The following is a 23,092-nucleotide window of genomic DNA, read 5'->3' as shown; positions in this document are numbered from 1 at the left end:
CACTCTGCGTGGCCGGGGGCTCCGTCTGTGGGGGAGTTTTGCTGGACTTCCACCGTGGCGCGTCCGTAGGTGGCGGATAACGGGATCCTCTGGGCGACATTCCCAGAGGTATCGTCCGATCTTTTTCGTTGCAAGGATTCTTAGGTTTAGGTCCTAGGTTTAGGGTTAGGTTTAGATGTAGATTAAGGTCCTAGGTATAGGGTTAGATTAGATGTAGGTTAAGGTCCTAGGTATAGGGTTAGGTTTAGATGTAGGTTAAGGTCCTAGGTTTAGGGTTAGGCTTAGGATAGCTTAGATAGGCTTTGCAACGAAAGAGATCGGATGACGCGGACCAAAATCAGCACTAGGAGGAGCGGAAGGACTGCGCTCTCCACACTCTTCACTAAGTGAAGAGTGCTCCTTCTGGAGATCGCAGCTTCCGACGGCACTGGTTCGCCGGCCTGCCGTGAGCGGTGGCACCCTGTGCCCCGTAGTCGTGGAAGTGAGTCAGCGCTGCATTTTCGCAGCTGCTGACCGCTGGTTGCTATGTCCCCGGCTTCGGCTACAGGGGAACGCCCCCCAGATATGGGGGGTACCGCTTCGCCGGCGTGGCTTCGTGGTTGCTCGTTTCGAGCGTGGGGCGGTGGTCTGCCGAGTTGCCCTGTGCACTCGGTGGGCTGCCGACCAACCCGTAATCCTCACTGAGTGGGGGGCGGTGGCCGCTGCCGCAAGGCACGGGGTCGCGAGGACGTAAACCTCTATAAAAAATACCCCAATCCCAAGCTCCGATGCCCGGTGAAGGGATGAATGGCTGGAGGGAGTCCAGTCCCGAGGGCATCACCTGATCCCAGGGGACCTCACCCCTGGTTAAATAAGAAAGGAAAAAAAAATGAATATGGACAATTGTGAAACAGTATTACCCCAGGAGGGTACCTCCCGCTCAGCGGGAGGAGAATCCCTCCGTGCCTCCGAGCAATCGGAGGCACGCTGCCCCTCGTATTCTGGGGGGGGCAACAATTGCCTAGAGGAAGGAGGCGGCAGCACGAGCCGCGAAAAAGATCTATTCGTGCATCCTGAGCGTTGCGACAGTGCACTCTCACTGCGCTCGACGCGAAGCTCTGCGAGGGGCTACGCGTCGAGTGGTCGAGAGTCGCCGCTTTTGCTTCGGAATACTACCGGACGGTTCGCCAGCAGAGCCAACGCTGATGCGAAAACTCGGAGGAAGCGGAAGACGGTCAAGAGACCGGTGACTTCCGCTCCCTCCGACTCCTCGGAAATTGAACCCGCGCCCGCCAAGTTTTTGGCGGTCGAGGAAAGAACGGCGACTATTGCGGCGTCGTCTGCCAAAGAACAGGATGTTCGGATAACCTGCGGCGGATTGGCAGCCGGCTCGCTGCGAGGCGGGAGAACCCGTTGTGGGAAGGCCGAACGAATCAGGGAGGGAGAGGTTGAGCGGTTGTGCCGCTCCCTTATGGAGACTGAGCCCACTGACCTCCACAAAACTTTCGAAACCTCTCTGGATATTGTCTCCAAGGTGGCGAGCAAATCAGGCTCCTTAAAGGGCACGTACGTGCATGCCCTGAATTGCGTGGTCACTGCCATGGGTAGACTCTTAGAGGCATTTCTCCAGCGCACTGCCACGGAGGAAACAGCTGGCCTGCGGTCGCAGCTGGAGAGTCTACAGGCTTTGTACGCCTGCGTTCAGAGTGAGAATGCAGAGCTTCGGGCGGAAAGTGTAAAGTTGCGAGAGGAGATGGCCGCCATGCGTGTGGCCATTGATGGTGTACGGGGACAGCGGGGCAGTTCAGTTTCCCCACCACCACCATCCCAAGTGCAAGAGGCCATAGTGGCGGAAAAAGATAAAGAGATCGAAGACCTCAAGAGACGCCTAGCCATTCTTGAGGCTCGCACCTCTACAGTAGTGCGCGCGAGGCCACCGCTGGCACACGAGCGGCCAGCGCAAGCATCACTAACGCCTAAGACCGCGGCTGCACCGGCGCCCGCGAACGCCACTGCGGCCAAACTGACTACACGGTCCAAGACTGCTGGGCGACGAACACCCGCCCAACCTGAGAGGCCTCAGGCTGCTGCTTCTGCCCCGCCCCAGCCTGCGAAGGCGGGGCCTGGCAGAAGCCGCAACAATCCAAAGGGGTGTGTGAATGCCGCCCAGCCAGCGCAACACCCCCGGCCCCGTCCATTGCCTCCCGCCCCGTCCAACATGGACGCAGCCTGGACGACGGTAGTGAAGCGGGGTCGAAGGAGGGCGCAAGACGTACCTAACCCCCGTCCCGTTCCGACAGTCAATGCTCCCCAGGTAGTGGGTCGAGCAGCAACTGAAGGGAAAAGAAAGGGAGGGCGCAAGGCAAGAAAACCGCGCGCCCCGCGGTCGGCGGCTGTCGTATTGGAGCTGCTGCCGGCTGCCAAGGAAAAGGGCCTCACCTATGGGGAGGTGATGGCCCGGGCGCGCGCTAGCGTCGACGTGGATGCCATGGGCGTGGAGGGTGGCCTCCGAGTCCGGCACACCGCCAACGGGGCCCGGTTGCTGGAGTGTCCTGGTGCCAACACCAGTGCGGCCGCGGACAAGCTAGCAACCCGGCTCCGTGAAATCCTGCCGGACCCAGAAGTGGTGCGTATAGACAGGCCCGTCAAAATGGCAGAAGTCAAAGTGACGGGCCTGGATGAATGCGCCACAAAGGAGGAAGTGGCCGCCGCCATTGCATCGCAGGGCAATTGCGCCCTCACGCAGGTCAGAGTGGGAGAGCTGCGAAGCTCTTACTCTGGAGCCTTCACTGCGTGGGCGCGTTGCCCTATGCAGGCGGCCACGCTCCTGGCTACGCCTCCACAAGGTCGGCCCGCCGACTCACCAGGGAGGCTGCGCGTGGGCTGGGTGATGGCCCACGTGCAGTTACAGAAGGCCCGCCCCTGGCGATGCCTCCGGTGCTTCGGCACCGGGCACGGCCTCGCCAGGTGCCCATCGGCCGTGGACCGCAGCGGGCTTTGTTTCCGCTGCGGCCAGCCCGGACACAAAGCGGTCTCCTGCACAGCCGCCGCGCCACACTGCGTGCTATGCGACGCGGCGAAGCGGCGGGCCGATCATCGGGCTGGGGGCCCGGCCTGTCTTTCCGCCCCCTCCTCCACAAAGAGGAGGCGTGGCGGGAAAAAGAAGAAAATAACAGAGGAAGAGCCGGCTGCGTGTAAAGCAGCCGGCCAGTCAGTTCCCACCGCGGCCGTCGGGCCGCAAGGTGGGACGGAAGACGAGGGAGCGATGGACGTGACACCTCAATAATGGTTCACGTCCATCGCTTCCTCCAAGCGAACGTGAACCACTCCGCCAGGGCGCAGGATCTCCTCGTCCACACCATGGCGGAGTGGTTCATTGACATCGCGATCGTTGCGGAGCCATACTTCGTACCTCCCGACCGGGAGGATTCCTGGGCCGGAGATGTTGATGGCTCCGTGGCGATCGTGATGCGACAGTCAGCGGCGTTACCCCCCCTTGGAATGGTGGCCAGGGGATCCGGGTACGTCGTAGTTAGGGTCAACGAAACCGTCGTGATCGGGGTGTACTTCTCTCCGAACAGGAGTCTCGCTGAGTTCGAACGGTTCCTGGGTGGGCTCGAGGCGTTGGTTCATCGCTTCGAGTCTCGCCCGGTGATACTGGCGGGGGACCTCAACGCTAAATGTACAGCGTGGGGCTCCCCCCGCACGGACTCGCGCGGCGAGTTCCTGTCGGAGTGGGCTTTCGCGACCGGTCTCTGTCTTCTGAACAGAGGTTCGGTCGCGACCTGCGTGCGGTGGAACGGGGAATCACACGTGGACGTGTCGTTCGCGTCTCCGTCCGCCGCACGCCGTGTCCGTGGCTGGCGTGTTCTCGAGGGGGCGGAGACGCTCTCGGACCATCGGTTTGTCCGATTTGAGCTCTCCGTTTCCACTTCGTTGAATACGCCGGCCGAAGAGGCCCGCGGCGAGGAGGAGCTCCCGCGTAGCGCTCCCCGATCATTCCCACGATGGGCACTGAAGCGCCTGAATAAGGTGCTCGCGGTGGAGGCGGCCACAGTGGCCGCGTGGGCGCCGATGCCCGCGCGTCTAGTGGACGTGGAGTCGGAGGCCGATTGGTTCCGGGGTACGATGCGTCGCGTCTGCGATGCTGCGATGCCCCGGGTCAGCGGCCGCGCTCCACGTGGCGGTGCGTATTGGTGGACGCCCGAGATCGCACTCCTCAGAGAGGAGTGCGTGCGGGCACGCCGCCGAAGCGCCCGCCACCGCCGTCGCCGTCTTCGCGGTATGGATTTCGCGGAGGTGGCGGCCCGCTTACATGCCGACTGCCGTGAAAAGCAGGAGGTTCTGCGGCGGGCCATCGGCGAGGCCAAGTCTCAGAGCATGAAGACGCTCCTGGAGACGCTCGATCAGGATCCCTGGGGGCGCCCGTACCAGACGGTACGCAAGAAATTGCGACCGTGGGCGCTCCCGGTGACGGAGCGTCTCCAGCCTCAGCAGCTGCGGGATATTGTCTCCGGGCTATTCCCGCGGATGGAGAGGGACTTTGAGCCCCCCTTCATGGGCGTGCCGCCACGCCTTGACGTGAGCGGTGATGCCCCTGCTGAGGTGGTTCCTCCGAGCATATCGGAGCAGGAGATTCGTGCGGCCGTGTCGAGGATGCGGAGGAAAGACGCGGCCCCCGGCCCTGACGGTGTTCACGGTCGGGTTTGGGATTTGGCCTTCGGTGCCCTTGGGGACCGGCTCGTGCGGCTCTTTGAAGCCTGCCTCGAGTCGGGGCGGTTTCCAAAGCAGTGGAAGACGGGCAGACTGGTTCTGCTAAGGAAGGAGGGACGCCCTGCGGACTCACCTGCGGGGTATCGTCCCATCGTGTTGCTGGATGAAGCGGGAAAACTGCTCGAGCGGGTGATGGCCGCCCGCATCGTCCAGCACCTGACGGGAGTGGGTCCTGATCTGTCAGCGGAGCAGTTCGGATTCAGGGAGGGCCGCTCGACCATCGACGCGGTGATGCGCGTGCGCGCCCTCTCTGATGAGGCTGTCGGCCGGGGTGGGGTTGCACTGGCGGTGTCCCTGGACATCGCCAATGCGTTCAACACCCTGCCCTGGTCGGTAATCGCGGGGGCGCTGCAGTATCATGGCGTCCCTGCGTATCTCCGTCGGCTGATCGGGTCCTACCTCGAGGATAGGTCGGTCGTGTGCACCGGGCACGGTGGGACGGTGCTCCGCTTCCCCGTTGAGCGCGGTGTTCCACAGGGGTCGGTCCTTGGCCCTCTCTTGTGGAACATCGGCTATGATTGGGTCCTGCGGAGCGCCCTTAGCGCTTCTCTCCCGGGTCTAAGCATAGTTTGCTACGCGGACGACACTTTGGTCGTGGCCCGGGGGAAGGATTTGCGCGAGTCTGCTCGTCTTTCCTGCGCGGGGGTGGCCTTCGTCATCGGCAGGATCCGACGGTTGGGTCTGGAGGTGGCGCTTGATAAATCCCAGGCCCTGTTGTTTCACGGGGCCCGGAGAGCGCCGCCTCAGGGGGCCCACCTCGTGATCGGAGGCGTTCGCGTTGAGATCGAGGCAACCGGGTTGCGGTACCTCGGTCTCGTACTGGACGGTCGTTGGAGCTTCCGCGCTCACTTTGAAAGATTAGGTCCCCGACTGATGGCGGCTGCCGGCTCGCTGAGTCGGCTGTTGCCGAACGTCGGGGGGCCTGACGTGGTAGTGCGCCGCCTCTACACGGGGGTGGTGCGGTCGATGGCACTGTACGGGGCTCCCGTGTGGTGCCACGCCCTGACCCGTGACAACGTTGCGGCGTTGCGACGTCCGCAGCGCGCGATTGCGGTCAGGGCGGTTCGTGGATACCGCACCGTCTCGTTTGAGGCGGCGTGCGTGCTAGCTGGGACGCCTCCCTGGGACCTAGAAGCGGAGGCGCTCGCTGCGGATTACGCGTGGCGATGCGATCTCCGCTCCAGGGGGGAGCCGCGTCCCGGCGCGGCGGAAGTTCGAGCGCGGAAACTTCAATCTCGGCGTGCCGTGCTCGAGGCGTGGTCTCGCCGCCTGGCGGACCCCGCCTACGGGCGACGGACTGTCGAGGCGATCCGCCCGGTCCTCTCGGACTGGGTGAATCGCGACCGAGGACGTCTCACCTTCCGAGCGACGCAGGTGCTCACGGGACACGGCTGTTTCGGTCGCTACCTGCACCTCGTCGCCCGGAGGGAGCCGACGCCGAAGTGCCACCACTGCAGTGGCTGCAACGAGGACACGGCGGAGCACACGCTCGCGTACTGCACCGCTTTCGCGGAGCAGCGCCGCGTCCTCGTTGCAAAAATAGGACCGGACTTGTCGCTTCCGACCGTCGTGGCTACGATGCTCGGCAGCGACGAGTCCTGGCAGGCGATGCTCGACTTCTGCGAGTCCACCATCTCGCAGAAGGAGGCGGCGGAACGGGAGAGGGAGAGCTCTTCTTCCCTCTCGGCGCCGTGTCGCCGCCGTCGAGCCGGGGTTCGGAGGAGGGCGTTTGTCCAGCTCCAGCCCCTATGAGGAGGCAGTCTCCTCCCGGTGATGGTCACGGGGCGACCTAAGGGGGTTGAGGCTGCGCCGCACGCTACCGTCACTCTAGCGCGCTGGCACCAGGAGGACGGGACGGCGCGTCGGCGGCTGCGGACTGCGATGCGGTCCGCATTTTCGTCGTCGCTGTCGTCGCCGAACATACTGTTGAAGAGCAACCCGGTCGGCGGTGTATCGCGTTCCGACCCGGCAGGCTGGTTCTGGCCCAGCGGGGTATCCCGGAACACCAGCGGCACCGCCCGGGCGGCCTGGTAGGGCCGCCGTACCGCGGAGACCGACGTCGTTGGTCGTCGACTATCGCCTCGACGACCCGTCGGTCGGGCGTCCTCGGGGTGGCGCCGCGTGTCTGGTTGTAGTGTTGACCGCGGGAACCCCCCTACTCTGAACGGGTTCTGACCCCGGACGGAGATCGGACGTCGGGTGTAAGAGTGCAGGGGAGTCGTTTAGTGGGTGGGCCCTAAAATCCTTGGGCCCGCGATCTGCTCTCAACACCTGCAGATCGTTGAGTCTCACATACCCCGCGCGCCCCCTAGGCGCGGGGACCTCGTAGGAGGTTCGGCCCCCGGCCCGAAAAAAAAAAAAAAAAAAAAGGTTATAAACTATGTATGTACGGAATTATTGAGTTACAAATATGTAAACTTTCATGCTTATAGTATTATTGTAGATTATATAGTAATAATATTTCCCGAACTTGGGTAAGAGAACAGAAGGAACTAAGAACCTAGTCTGAACTCCGACATGCCTTAACACGAACGGTACCAAAAAAGTAATATTATAATATAATATACCTATATTACAATTTATATCTTAATATAATATTTATGTAATATATTATTTGTAAAAACGCTTTATGTTGCTATTAAATTCGCAAAATATATCAAAACGGTTTACTGATTTTGTTTTCCTGGACACGTATGCTGTAGGTAAATTTCCTCTCATTTTAAAGTAATCACTATGACTATTATGAATGAACAGACTGTAGCTAATCTTAGCTTCTAAACTATTATTAAACGCTTCAACCTGATCAAGTGATATAAGTGGTGTATTTCCCATGTTGATAAAATCGTCTCTTTTTTTTTTCCTACCTGAATACTAGAATTAGTAGCCTCGAGGAGTTATTCTAGATTCACGGAGCTATTATGTGAGCTCACGGGACTCAAACCGGGGGTGTTGCTAACACTGGCTCTAGCAAGATCAGTGCTTCGCGGAATCTGCCACCGGACCCACTGAGAAGGTCCGGCGAGAAACTCAGTGGGCTGAAGATAAAACCGTATGACATAGCCTTTACTCGTATTTACAATGTAGTGAAATTTTATTCATTTTTAAATTATTGTCATTTAACATGAATGCCTTTATGAATTTATTTTATACATTTTGGTATGAATAAAACTTAGATGTTCCAACTTATAATTTATATGGAATATTATAGTAATGAGATTTGATTTCAATGAAAAGTCAATTTGATAATCTCATGCCTCAGTTATGATTTGATTTTAAACCGATTAAAATATTATCTTACGTAGTAAATATTTATTTACAAACATAATTCCGAGAATTTGTTTTTATTAGAAACAATCATTAAATTCTTCACATATTGTCGAGTAACAGACTATTTGCCTAAAAATTAAAAAATAATTAAAAACCCTTGCATGTCTTTATCACATATAATTTCATCATAAATGAATAAGAAAGAAAATCACTACTTATTCACGTCACAAAATATAAACCATTTAATTTAGAAGAAACAACAATATGTTATATTTGGTCGCAGACGAAGAAACCCGATTGACTTATTTGTTCATTTAACATCGAAAACTTTTGAGTAGGTAGAATCTACTAATACTCATAGATCCATATGGTAGTGAGAACACAAGCAAATACGCAAATCGTCGGTGATAATTATAAATAAAAATAGGATTGTCATACTGATGTCATCGTGGAATTTATTAGGATGTTATAGGGTTGAACTTCATCTTTTATTGAAGTCGGTAGACGAGCACGCAGCTTACCTGTTCAGTGTTCAACGCTACTCATAGGTGTTATCAAGTCTAGGGAGCTCAGAACCCTTATTAAATCACGTTTGAAAAAGCTTAAGTCCAAGCGAAAGAGATTATTCTAAAGTCGAACTATATGTAGCAAACAGGTTCCCCATGAATGTACTGTTTCCAGGTAGCAGCGATAAAATTTGCTTTGTTTGCGGGATGTGCCATCGTAAATTATAAACTCAATTTCAAACGATTCGAGAATATTCGATTTAAAACACAAAGAGAACTTAAGTTACTTTCCAGGTCTAGATAGCATATTACCTTTGAAACTGTAGCTGTTTTGTTAGCCGATTTTCCGTACTATGCTGATAGCCTTGAGAGGCTATTTCAGCTTTACCCTAACGTGTAGGTGAGCTCACGAGGCTCTAACCGGGAGTGTTGATAACATTGGCCCTAGCCAGAGCAGTGCTTCCCAGAATCTACCACCGGATTGGAAACACGACCCACTGAGAGTATCCGGCGAGAAACTCAGTGGGCGATAGCCGATAATACTAATTTTAACGTATTGGAAACTTCCATTCACTTTACACAAGTATATCCCGACACGAATAACAAGCTATTTTAATAATTCTCCTATTAAGTAACGCAGTACACCAACCCTCCGATCAATATAATGACAAACACTTCAAAAGTGACCTAGTTGTCTCGTAAAAGATAATTATCTTACATAATTATTATTGTTATGTATGTCGTCACCTGGTCTTTTAGCTGTCTGTCTTCAATGGATAAAGGAAACATTTCGGTCGTATTAGACTTATTGTACAAATTCTGGTCAAACAAAAATACTAGGTTAACGATAAGGTTTTTGTTGCACATTTTATACATAATACATATTACATAATACAATTTCTAGACATAATTTAATTTTTTATTTATTTATTTATTTGGGAAACAAACAGTACAATACAAACATATTATATTTAAAAAAAATATAGCTAAAACAATAACCAAATATATTTCCACAAACAAAATCACATATAAGTAGAAAGTGAACAAGAAGAGAAATTTAGAAATTTAAATTACAAAAAAACAAAAGCAACACAATACGCAACTTATACAACTGCATTTAATACACAATTAATACAACTGCATAAATCAAGTAAGCTAAACAGTAGTTGTTTACTATCCTACTTTGAATATTTTCAAAAATGTCAATGAACTGGAAATTTAAATCACTCATTTGTGGCGAGGAAGTTCTTATTGTCGATAGATATAATAATATGTACGTTATCAACTCATAGTAAGTGGCTACGACAGATTTAGAGTTGACAGTTTTTTTCCCGCGCTATTTGCTGTCAAAATTCAAAATTATAATCTAAATTCCTTACGTACTACGGCACTCCAAAGCCACCCTGCCAATTCGAGATCGAATCCTCGATCATTATACTCGCATATACCTTATAAAAGTTTTGTAAAGTGTTACCTTATAACTCCGCACGAAGACCATGGAGGACCGAGTATGCAATGCAAAATAGGGCAGGTTTTTCTTATTAGTGACAACCCTAAATTATTCAACCCACAGACAACATAAAAACATGCTAAACGATATCATAACAGACAACTAATACTAAAATATTATTGGGTTGATTTCTGTGTATTTATCATAGTTTTGAGCCTCACTGAAGAAATGAGATTATGCGTCATATTGGGTATATTTTCAGCCAGTTCAATCAAAGAATCAACGGTGGCAACGATTTTTATATCCAGTATTATATTTAAATTCGTATCTTTGTCTAATTTGATACAATTTGAATGTCCTACATACTTTTGAATATTTTTTTAATCTAACCTGGTATTATAACATATTGTTTTTCCTTAGAGTGTTTTTCAAATGGGTGAAGGAGCACATAGCTCACATGCTGTTAAGTTGCTACTGGGGCCCATAGATGTCAGAATGCAAATGTCACCATTTAACATGAGATATAAGATCGAAGTCCCAATTGTGTTGCTGTCCCGACAATTGAACTGAAATGCATCGCGGCAGAAATCGGCAAAAGATTTATATAAAATTGTTCAAATTTTCTAATATTGTTTTGGCCATAACTATTATGGAATTTGACAATGTGAAAGTTCATTTTATGAAACTGAATGGATGGATGTTTTTTTTGGATGGTTTTCGAACAAGCTATCGAATAATTTTCAATAAAAGCCACATCGGCGTATACAACTAGTTTCGGATGATCTAAGCAATAGGTGAATGTACTCGCAACGGCCATCTCTCGGTGACGTCACTGCACGATAAAACAATAGCTAAATGTTTTGTTTGAAACACTCAAACAACGACGTGTTGTGTTGTTTTTATTTTTTGCTCTCAAACAAAAACAAAGATCAATTTCAAAGCGGGCAACTCCGTGATGACTAACGCATTCAAACTATAGAAATTATTATTTTAAATGCAAACATCGTCCTAGAGATTTAGCAAAAAAAAAAGGCGTTGAGAAAACCAAGTTTGTACAATATTTAACGATAAGATAATATGCAATTATTTACTTCTTCCGCAATCGTCTGTTTCAGATTTTAAGAGCTAGAATATCACGACAATCTTATAACGACGTAGTTAGAACTTTCAATTAAGAGTTTAGGTTACGCTTTTTTATTTTAAATAGCTGACCCGGCAAACTTCTTAATGCCTCAATCGATAAATAAAAGACCTAAACTTTTGTATAAAATAAACTTAAATCATACACATCAAAGAAAAAACAAAATTGTTATTATTATTTAATTCCGAACATTTTCATATTCATCTACCTTTTAAGCCTTCTCTGGACTTCCACAAATAATTCAAGACCAAAATTAGCCAAATCAGTCCAGCCGTTCTTGAGTTTTAGCGAGACTAACGAACAGCAATTCATTTGTATTTATATAGATAAAAAAATAATGAAATGCTAATTTCCAAGGGTCATAGTCCAGTAAAAATCCTTTTTTTTTCCAACCTAAGCTGGTAACCTTAGAGGATTATGCCAAAATAACCGAACGAGTAGGTGAGCTGACGGGCCTTTAAGCTGAGGACGTTGCCAACACTACCAAGAGCAGTGCTTGGCAGAATCTACCACCGGACCGGAAACGCGACTCACTGAGTAGAACTGGCGAGAAACTCAATGGGCTTAATAATCCTCAAACAGAGCTTTTGATACACCATTGAATACACGAATGATAAAACCATTACTAGATTATCCGCAAAAAATTGTAAATGAATATTTAAACACGCTATTTAAATTATAGAACGCCAAATTTGGATTGACGCTTAAATAAATACATATATAATCTGCATTTACGCAGCTGGCAAGTATGAGTCAACCATAAAAAAATTTTACGTTCTCTAATAACGATAAGAGAGTTACCAGTACAATTAAAATCGCAATAAATATATTCTGATGTTTATGAGATTGATTTATGCTCTTTGAATATATTTTCTTCTAGCATTCTCACTAGGATTATCATTATAGCACATTTGACGTTTCTGGCCATTTATTACTTTAAAAAAGTAGTTTTAAATTCACCGCGTTGGTCTAATGGTTAATGACCTTGACTATGAAACCATGGATCGATTTCTGATGGCAATATCTTTGAAGATACATAATAATATAAGATATTCGCAATCAGAATTTATAACACAAAAAGAAATTCTCTCTTATAGCCATTGAATATGGTAGGTACATTAAATCTTTATAATGTTTTTTTAAAGTTAAAAAACTCCTTATGCCGATACCTTAGAATAATTTTTAAATATGCTTCAAAAATAACTCCGATCCACTACAACTATATGGCTATAGAAAGCGAACTGGATTCAAAAGGTTATGTTGTTATTTATAAACTCACTTAATTTACAAAGTATCAGTAATGAGTCAAACGGGCCGGTTGTCCCGACCTTCTGACGGATAAATACAAGGACCGGTCATGTGAACGTAATGACTCATTGAGTATCGCAGGTGTTACGTTTGACGTACTCTGCTACCGGACGCGGCGTTACGCGGGGATGTTTGTGCCTTAAAATGTAAAATGAAGCGATTTTTGAATAAAGGAAGGCTCTAGAAATCCTGACTGAGCTGAGAATTGAAGTTTTTGCTTTAAAACCTATGATATTATATGATATTATAATCCGCACTTATAAAGAATATAGGGAAGAAGTGCACAATGCTAATATATTTTTAAAATAATGCATAAAATATACCTTAAATCAATGAAGAAAACATTACACACACTACATACCATGTATTTGACGCACACACGCATGCATACTATTTATTGTCAAACTTTTGTTCTTGACGTCTGTTGTCAAATTGAGAATAGATTAAATATTGTTTATCTTTGCTAATATTTTTTATAGTGTAGTCTTGGCGTAATTTGTGATTATAGAAGTATAAAATACAATCATAATAGTGTACAAACTTACAATTCCAATTAATTATAGTCGAATTTCGACTACTGCGGGACCTCTAGTTTTTATAAATATGAAAAAATTACACAATTAAGTATCATTTTCTGCTTTGTTTTTTTTGTTTGTTGTATCGAACCGATAACCCCCATTGGGTGTTATCTGTGGTCGACCCACAACAAGATTTATGTGTAATTATTTGAGTATCTCAACCTCTTAACTTTCATAAATAGAACAATTATACAAATGAACCTTCTCGAACATTCGTCTGTAATGTCAAAAAATATTAAATCTGCAACATTAATCTCTATACATTTATAACATAGTCTTTTCTTCTGTTAATTGCACCAAACGACAGGGATCAAACCATAACAGAACGCAGCTGCACTCGGAAAACATATGTTAGGGGCACATTGTGACAAATAGCCCCCAAGTCGTATGAGCCGTGAGCGTGACTTTTTCGGAAACCGTGCGTCATGTACCGGTCATTTCGTTGACCTAATGAATAATGTTTGTGCGTCATGACGATGATAACAGTAACAGGCCAGGGTCGAAAAATTTTGCTGGCTTTTGTTCATGTCTGGTTTACAACTTCAGTATGACTTGTAACATCTTAAAAACAATGGATGAAGTCCCAATTCAAAAATAGGTAAACGCTATTACTGTTTCAGAGCTACTGCTACGCATTTGGGTGATATTTTTCTTTAAATAGATTTTAACGTATACTAATATAATAATAACCGGGGACCAATCACCTGGCTCGCAAATAGTATTCCTTGTACCCAGGGAACCAGAGACTGATGATGTACACATTTATTTACATTAAAAAAACTCCATGGAAATACATTAAAAAACCTGAAAAAGAGCAAACAAACCTGTTCATTTCATGAATGTTTGCTCGATCTGGTATTCAAACCCACGACCCTTGGTCCAGTATTCCAAGGCGGTAACTACTGAGATATTCATTTAGTCGATTGGATTAAAACGTAAAATACTTTTCGACATCGTACCAACTTTGGGTATATCAGCTATGATTGATTCGACAGTATCTTGGTTCGTGATTTTACGTACCAATGGATTTACAAATCGCTTGATAAATAGATTTGACCATGGAGCTTTTCGTCCCAAGAATATGCAACATTTTTCATTCTTTTCGATTTACAATTGTTAAACGGAGTTATCCTGGAACATCCTGAAAGTGGAATAAGGCTGATCTCTTAAAATAAACACTGTTATTTTTCATCAACATTTTTTATTATTAAATATCCTAAATAGTGATACTTTAAAATAAATCGAAATCTGAAAAATGGATCTTAACGATTGACATATTCAACTATTGTCCATTAAACAGCTGAATTATATCAAGCAAATTCTAAAAATAACCAACGATTAATACAGGCATGAAAAGTGGGTTGTATTTTTTTTTAGAGACATTATATTACTTCTACGAAAGCCCAACCAAAAAATATGCAGATCCGTCAAAGGTGACGTCAGAACAGAGGAATTCGTGTGCTATAGGATATCCCAACTTACTCACAAGTTGGAAATTACGTCATTACAAGTTTTCAACAAAACAATCGAGCCATGGCGCCGATAATTCTGTACGTGCGTCTCTTGTAGTTATTACACATGGACGAATAATATTAATCGTGGAACCAAACAATGTAAATTACTCAAATAACTGAAAAATTTTCGGCCATATTAACAAAATACGTTCCTAATTCGAGTCTATTCATAAAAAGGTTTTTGTCGGTTTTATTTTTTATCATAACCGTTGTTGGGCCAACAAAACATACGACAAGCACCATGAGGCATGGCAGCAAAGTCCTAATTGTATTGCGGCGGATTAGTTACGCTTTCAACAGAAACTAATAACTAGAGTAAAAATAGACAGGACGTTTGTGCCTACCCACGCACTCATGGCGACAGCACGCTCTATCAAAACTAAGTTAAACATTTTTTCCTACCTATTCGCTGGCAACCTGAGGGGCTATTCCAGATACTTGCAGACGGGTAGTTGAGCTCACGGGCTCAACCTGATAAAATTTGCTAACACTAGCCCTAACAAAAGCAGTGCTTCGTAGAATCTATCACCGGATCATAATCGCGAGCCACTGAGAAGATGTGGCGAGACTCAGTGGACAGTTAAACATTAATAATATTATCTTTAATCAGAAATCTAAAATGGTAACTTGAAAGAAACAACAATTTAATTCCTATGACAACAAGCAATTCGAATCTACATATTTCCTTCTTGTAACAGATTTATTAAAGGTATTATGTCCATGGTATGACGTCACGCGTACGATGGAAGCTTTTGTGACGCATTACATACCATTTTCGGACGCAACTAACATACAAAACACCTATTTCTGCGTAATGAATCTTTTTATAGAGTTTTTTGTACATATATGCAATATAATATGAATAACAAAGGTTTACAGCAAACTCAGATATGATTGTTAGAATTGATACGATTGCTTAAACTTAGGAGTTTTTAAATTGTTTTAGTAAATGAGCCCACGGCCTACACTGTGTTAAGTGTTATCGAAATTTATATCGAAGTCACTAAATCATTGAGCTCACTATTAGACAGTCGTTTAAAAATGGAAGATCGAGAAGCTTTTTTTAAGGTCGAATATAATTGGTATTACAAAAGCTTTTCGATTAAGTTAGCTTGGCAACCTAGAAAGAATTGAAGATTATCATGCCATGAAGAGAGTCTGTCTCGTCAGAACAGCAAAAGCCTGATCAATCGAGCCGAGATACCGCTTAATCATAGGCATTGCAGGGAGCTGGGACGAATGGAAATTTCTCGTGTCAGAAGCCAGGATACCTTTCGAGTCGCTGATCCAAATAGGACAATAGCATCTAAATTATTAAGTTCACATTAAATTAACAGATGATGTAATTAAATTCTATAACGCGAAATAAAAATGCGCTTCAAACAGAAACCTTGATAACGAGTCTGAGAAATGTGAGCTCATGAATACGAAATAAATGGTTAAGAACATTAAGACCAGTTTTACAAAATCCCAAAGCGAGATTCACACAAGCCTTTCTAGTATTTCTTAACGCGCACGAGGTAAAAGCGCACACGAATCATTGTTAGGAAATCCGTTACGAGTCTAAACAATGACACACCCCCTAAGCCAGTTACATTCACACTGAACATGATGTGTTACTTAACCATTAGGAGCAAAGCTAATTGACTCATATTCTGACTCACTCACTGTATCAATCACTTCTTTTAAATCAGCGATGATTTATATGCATGACTTATTGAACGCATCAAAGTTACCGATGTAATTATGAATGGTTCTTATTGTTTAATTAATATTCTATACACAGATAATTATGATTGACCGTTTACATGGTCAGTATGAAGTGATTCAACGATTGGACATGGATATCTGAGAATTAATTATTCTGCATTGTATTCATAACTGCGTATTAAAATTGTGTAATTAGTATTGTCTAATCGTTTCTTAGTGCAGATTAGAATTTCAAACAATGATGTTGTAAACAGGTCTTAATATATTGGGACGCTCAAGACTAAAATATACAGATTTCGTGTTAAGAAACTGCGTTCAAAGGTCAAGCCAACAACCACAGTTATGGCTCATGCAATTAATGCAATTAACATGCAGTGAAGTCGCCGTGGTCTAAAAGATAAGACGTCCGGTGCATTCGTGTTGAGCGATGCACCGGTGTTCGAATCCCGCAGGCGGGTACCAATTTTTCTAATGAAATACGTACTCTAGAAATGTTCACAATTGAAATCCACGGTGAAGGAATAACATCGTGTAATAAAAATCAAACCCACAAAATTATAATTTGCGTAATTACTGGTGGTAGGACCTCTTGTGAGTCAGCGCGGGTAGGTAGCACCACCCTGCCTATTTCTGCCGTGAAGTAGTAATGCTTTTCGATTTTAAAGGTGGGGCAGCCGTTGTAACTATACTGAGACCTTAGAACTTATATCTCAAGGTGGCTGTGAGCTCGTCCACCCATCTAAGTAATAAATAAATAAATAATTACATAATTATATTAATACGACTGTGATAACAGACATAGGCAACTTCACGTCACTAACTCAGTAACCTAACACGTCACTTATTGACGAAGACCTTCCATCGTGCGAACGATATGACCGACGGCCCGATTTTTTTTCCCGCCTAAGTTGGTAGCCTTGAGAGGCTATGCCAGCGTAACCTGACGAGTAGGTGAGCTCTCGGGGCTCTAACTTGGAGGCGTTGCTAAAACTATCCCCAGCATGATTAGTGCTTCGCATAATCTACCACCGGATCGGAAACGCGACCCACTGAGAAGATCCGGCGAGAAACTCAGTGTGCTCGGTCCGAATGTTCTTGTTCGCAAACTGTATACTTAAATAAAAGCTTGTCTTGAAAATGTCGTAAGCGATATTCATACACCTGTCAAATATCTTGTGTACTACGATTGCTACCGCCTCATCAGTCTTCAATCCCTTGGATTGTCATCGTGCAATAGAAATCGAACCAAATGGGCAACTAAGTACTAACGGCAGGGCGTATTATAACTCACATATACATATATCACCGCTGTGCCCATTTTCGCAATCATCCCGATATATTACAAGCCAGTTGACATTTTGACCACATGTCTTAAGTTGGTATATACCTACGTATTGGGTGTATTATGTATTCATTCTGTAATGTCTATGTGCTCTGGTATCCCCTAAATACTATGCAGCCGTAAACTCCGTCGTCACCTAAGCTAAATAATAGTGCTCATTGTGTTCCAGTAATTTGAATAAACGAACGGTGACAAAAAATAAGAGTGAAATATTATCGTGGTATCGGCATGTTATACGAAGAGATGATTATCAAAGGACCGTATGAACGAGGAAATCCGCGAGAATGTTGTGAGTGCAGAGATATCTGATAGGCCTGAATAGAAAAAAGTTCATGCTGAATCGACCTCACATATGGTATAAGAACAAGAAAAAGAAATCACACGGCTAAATCACTGGATAATTTCTTTTAAAGCATTTTTTATTTCCATATATATATATTGTATACGTTTAAATATATACATATATAGATAATAAACACCCAGACAAAGAGCAAACAAACCTGTTCATCATACGAATGTTTAGCCCTCGGCGCAATAGTTAGGGGCGCTAACTCCTATGCCATCGAGTCCGTCTTTTAAACTAAAATACTTAATTTAATTTAATTCTATAAACGAACACTTAATTCAATTTATCGTGAACGTCAACTTCGAAACGACACGAACACTTAAGTCGTTACTTAAATAAACATTCCTGATGCTTTAAGTAAAACCGTTGACTCACAAAACTTAAAAAGGATACATTGAATGTACCAAAGAGTGACCGAGTTCGTTGTACAGATACGATCAAAGAGTTGAATGACTTAGTGACTCATTCTTTCACAGCACTACGTTCTTGAAAGGTCATCTTGGAGTCAATTCATTTCTTTTGATATTTATAGTCGAGTGTAGGTGTACACTGTACGTATCATATCGTAAGATAAAAGAAATATATTGCGCTACTGAGTCATGCTGCACTCTCTAATTGCAAATTATTCTTGACCGTAATAGCAGTCGCCTAGCTAAGATAAAAATTATGATATTATTATTAAAGCTATATTTTTAAATATATTTGAGACCTTAGAACTTATATCTCAAGGTGGGTGGCGCATTTACGTCGTAGATGTCTATGGGCCCCAGTAACCACTTAACACCAGGTGGGCTGTGAGCTCGTCGACCCATCTAAGCAATAAATCATAAAATAAAAAAAGCTGCTTTACGGTTTGACCTCGACTTTTTTATTGTTTTCGTATGCACAGACGACTAAGCTGTTGTTACTCGTTGTTATTTGAATATGGCTCTAAGAGATTAATCCGTAAAAGTAGGTAGTTTTAATTATGTGTACGAAAATATTACGATATATAATATTATAATCTATTGCAACATAAGAAGTTTAGGTATATTTAGCTTCATGTGCACGACTTATACTGTAGTTACTTGTCAACGTGTTTTTATATTTTTTATTGCTTAGATGGGTGGACGAGCTCACTGCCCACCTGGTGTTAAGTGGTTACTGGAGCCCATAGACATTCACAACGTAAATGCGCCACCCACCTTGAGATATAAGTTCTAAGGTCTCAAAGTATAGTTACAACGGCTGCCCCACCTTTCAAACCGAAACACATTACTGCTTCACGGCAGAAATAGGCAGGGTGGTGGTACCCACCCGCGCGGGCTCACAAGAGGCCCTACCACCAGTAATTACGCAAATTATAATTTTGCGGGTTTCATTTTTATTACCTGCCGCCTGAGATTCGAACACCGGTGCATCGCTCAACACGAATACACCGGACGTCTTATCCGTTAGGCCACGACGACTTAATCGACGACGTGTATCTGATTCTCAACACTTCGAAATACTAGCTCATGATCCAGTAGTAGGTAGGGCGATATTTTCTCCGTGAAGCAGTAATGCATTTTGATTTGAAGAGTTAGAGCAGATGTTGTACTGTAAAACTGAGTCTTATAACTCATGTTTAAAAGAAAGTGACGGCATTTACATTATTGTCGTCTAAAGGTTCCGGTCACCACTTAACACTAGGTGGGCCGTGAGCTTGTCCAGTTATTTCAGCAATAATAAATCTAGTTTTGTAGTATAATAACTAATATTTATTAAGATAACTATTATTATATGATCGCTTCTTTAGTTAAAGTTGATGAAGATTCAGAGTTACATTCAGCCAATTTGTAAAATACATTTACTTTTCGAGGTCGCGTTGTATGTACATGTTCATGTACCGTATATATTTCCAGTTCTATAGCACAGGTGAAAGTGTTCTCTTGCGACCAATTTATGTGGCTCGTTTATTTTTATACTAGTGAAACTTGGTCACGTTCCGCTCTGACTAATTGTATGAAAAACAATTAAACTTCTTGCAACTATGTACTATTGCGCCGTCTCTCTCTCTCTTGTATTGATCGTACTTCTAATGCGTATAATTACAGTGCAACCTTAATATAACGAACCTCAATATGACGACGTCCTCGATTTAACAAATTCTTTTTTATCCCCTTGAATTATCCATAAGTGTCAATGTAAAATATACCTTTGCATTGTGAAGATTTCTTGCGAACAACCTTTTCACAACGAATTTTAACTATAAAAAAAAATATATAAATACCTCTAATTAACGAATTTTGTTAACCCAAAACCTTTATATAACGTTCCCACCAATATGACCCTTAATCCCATAGTATGTGAATCAGTCTCGACAGGTTTGAGAAAAAATGTTACCTACCTAATTGTTTTTAAATGGGAAATACGTACAGTAATTTGATAAAAATTTGTTAACATTTATTAGTAAAAGTTGTTCGCTATAACAAGATGAGTTTGTAATGTTGAGGTGAATAAAACTATTTTGTTTTAACTCGTTATTTATAACAAATGGTGGACCAATCTAACCTTAATATAACAAACCTCTGTTTACCGAATTACTTGATATAACAAATGTTTACTTGTTCCCTTCCGATTTGTTATATTGAAGTTGCACTGTATATTGTTGGTCATCAAAATCCGTCAAGCAAAACCCATCCCTCTTGGCTGAGACCGTGCTCGCCCACTTGTACTAGTGAACCTAGAAAGGCCATCAGTAATACTTCCTCTCAAAAAACTTAAGGTTAAACTATATGCTTGCATGCCGAGGTTTCACTAGTATCAAATTTTTTATTCAATATATTTGCTTGTACCCCTCTATGTTCTACAAGCTCCTAAGTATTTGGAGATTCTTTGGAGTGTGAAATCACGAAATAGCAAAAACACTGTCATATTTATCATAGCATTTACGAAGACTCGGTGTTTTCCATGTCATTTATAATACTATCATAGAAGTATCCTGTGTATCCAATCTATAATCATTTATCTTGAGTAACAAACATCCAAGCATTCGTATTTATAACGTAACGTACAGATAAAGATCAAAAGTAAACAAAGTCAATAAAAACACGATTTAATAAAAATTAAATGAAGCATAAATTGAGTCCACAATATTACAAACAGTATCTAAATGTGTAACGAATTGCAAAACATGTTGTCTTGTCTTATCCGAAATGACTCACTATATTATGAGTGCCGCCCGAATTATTTGAAATAATTTTGAAATCACCTTGCAAGAGATGTTTTTGTGTTATTTATATAAATATCTCGTGAAACTAACTCAAACAAGTGCGTTATTTTCACGTATAACTTTATTTTTGTTTATTAAAAAGACACGTATCGAAAAACATTCCGTATCAAGATAAAGAGAAATTATTTCTTGTCTCAACTATTGAATGAATAAGTAGTACTCAGTTCGATCTTACTAGTAATGTACGAGTCAAATTACTATTCTAATCAGTGAATCAAGAGAGCTATCTCGTCACTTCACTAGTATTATATTGTTATAGGTTTTTTTATTGGTAAGACGGGTGGAGGAGATTACGGCTCACCTGGTGTTAAGTGGTCACTGGAGCGCATAGACAGACACCAACCACGTTAATGCTGCCACCGATCTTGAAACATGAGTTCTAAGATCACAGTTTATGGTCATAAGCTTTTTTGAATCTCGTTCGTTCATTTGTATTTTTATAGTCCTCTACCAGCAGAAGAGTTCATGGCTCACTAGTTGTTAATCGGTTACTCAATTGCATTGAATAATGACTGTCCCAGAATATGTAAGCAATTCAACAATCAGCGATAAGGTTTTAACTTGTGATATTGCTCTTTAAAATCATGAAAACTTCGGAAAATGACATGAAAATCAGTTGTTACCACAAATGATTATTCGAAATAGTTTGAAAGCTATCCGATAACAGCTCAGCACCAGATTTTCTATCGGATCTGCCAGCATGCGCCCTCGGCTAGTATGTGCGTCTGCTAGTAGAGCTAGTAAAAATATCGTATCGAACGAACATTAAAAAAAAAAGATGTGTGGTGTCGTGGGACACCGGATAGGAACGAAGTTCCTTATTATAAAAACATTAATTTTCAGTTCTATTCGAGGTATAAAGAAAATAATTATTCGGGTATACAATTTTTTATTAACAAAAATAAAAATAATCGCAAGGACCAACCACTCGGCAGTGCAATGGAGCAGCCTCGCCCTGGGGGAACCGCCTGCATGTTCACGGTATCCCCCACGCCAAGCAAGTATGATTTAGCAAGAGAAATATGAGAACGTATATCAACTGTGTGACATCTCATCACCGCGATTCAGAAATTGTTGAATTTACGTGCAGCGACATTTGTTGATAACAAACTAAATAGAAAAAATCTTACGTTACGGACGTTTTTTCCCGGTTAGGGTGCCCCTCCGCATCGTCCCATAAGGAACTTCGTTCCAAAAATACTATAGAAAGCGGCCTGAAATTCAGCGAGTCTTCGTAGGTTTAAATAACCTGTTTATGTTGTTGTGCATTACGATAATATTGCCGTATTAAAATACACTTACTTTTGGCGCAGATATCTCGTGGAAGGAACTGGGACGTGGTGCTTGGAGTGGACCTGCACTGACACAGTCCACGGGAACGCTATAGTCAGCGCACAGAGCCGCCTGAAACAAATGTTTTCAAATTTAGTGTCGATATAAAACAGAGCTCCACAAATTTAATACGTGCGTTTCCGCGGAATTAATCTTATTTCGAAGTTCAAAATAAGCACACAATAATTTTAAGCCCCTCATATTATTTTTGGCTCTAGATCGCGATATGACGACGGCGGTGTTTATTATCAAGCTAATATCAATACATCACGAAAACCACATCCGAATAGAATGTTTCTTAGAGGATATTAATAAGCAGAAATGTAAAATTATGCAAACCTATAAAAAAAGTTAACGTTGTGTACGTTGTACGAAGCATGTAAATCGTGAAATAAAATTAATTTACCATCATGATGTTCATTTTTTAGATATATATGATTTTATTACTTCGATTGGTGTTTGATGGTTACTGGAGCCTATAGACATCAACAAAGCAAATGGCGCTGCCGACCTTGAGAATTATGTTCTAAGTCTTACTTCTATTGTATAACGGTTGCCTCACCCTTCAAGCTACAACGTATTACTACTACTTC

At 43.9% G+C, this 23,092-nt stretch overlaps 1 protein-coding gene across 1 annotated transcript in view; it reads right to left on the bottom strand.

Annotated features, from left to right (window-relative positions):
* hwt (SH2 domain-containing adapter heavyweight) overlaps positions 1–23,092 on the bottom strand; it is a 244,783-nt gene that overhangs the window by 23,631 nt on the left and 198,060 nt on the right. The window contains exon 3 of the mRNA XM_089736248.1: positions 22,470–22,571. Coding sequence (XP_089592374.1) covers positions 22,470–22,571 — 102 coding nt within the window. The remainder of the gene's footprint in view (positions 1–22,469; positions 22,572–23,092) is intronic.

The sequence above is a fragment of the Bombyx mandarina genome, chromosome 21, assembly GCF_030267445.1.
Source record: "Bombyx mandarina strain Sakado chromosome 21, ASM3026744v2".
Taxonomy (NCBI): Eukaryota; Metazoa; Arthropoda; class Insecta; order Lepidoptera; family Bombycidae; genus Bombyx; species Bombyx mandarina.
Note: the sequence above shows the minus strand (reverse complement) of the source record. Positions and strands in the feature narration are given on the sequence as shown.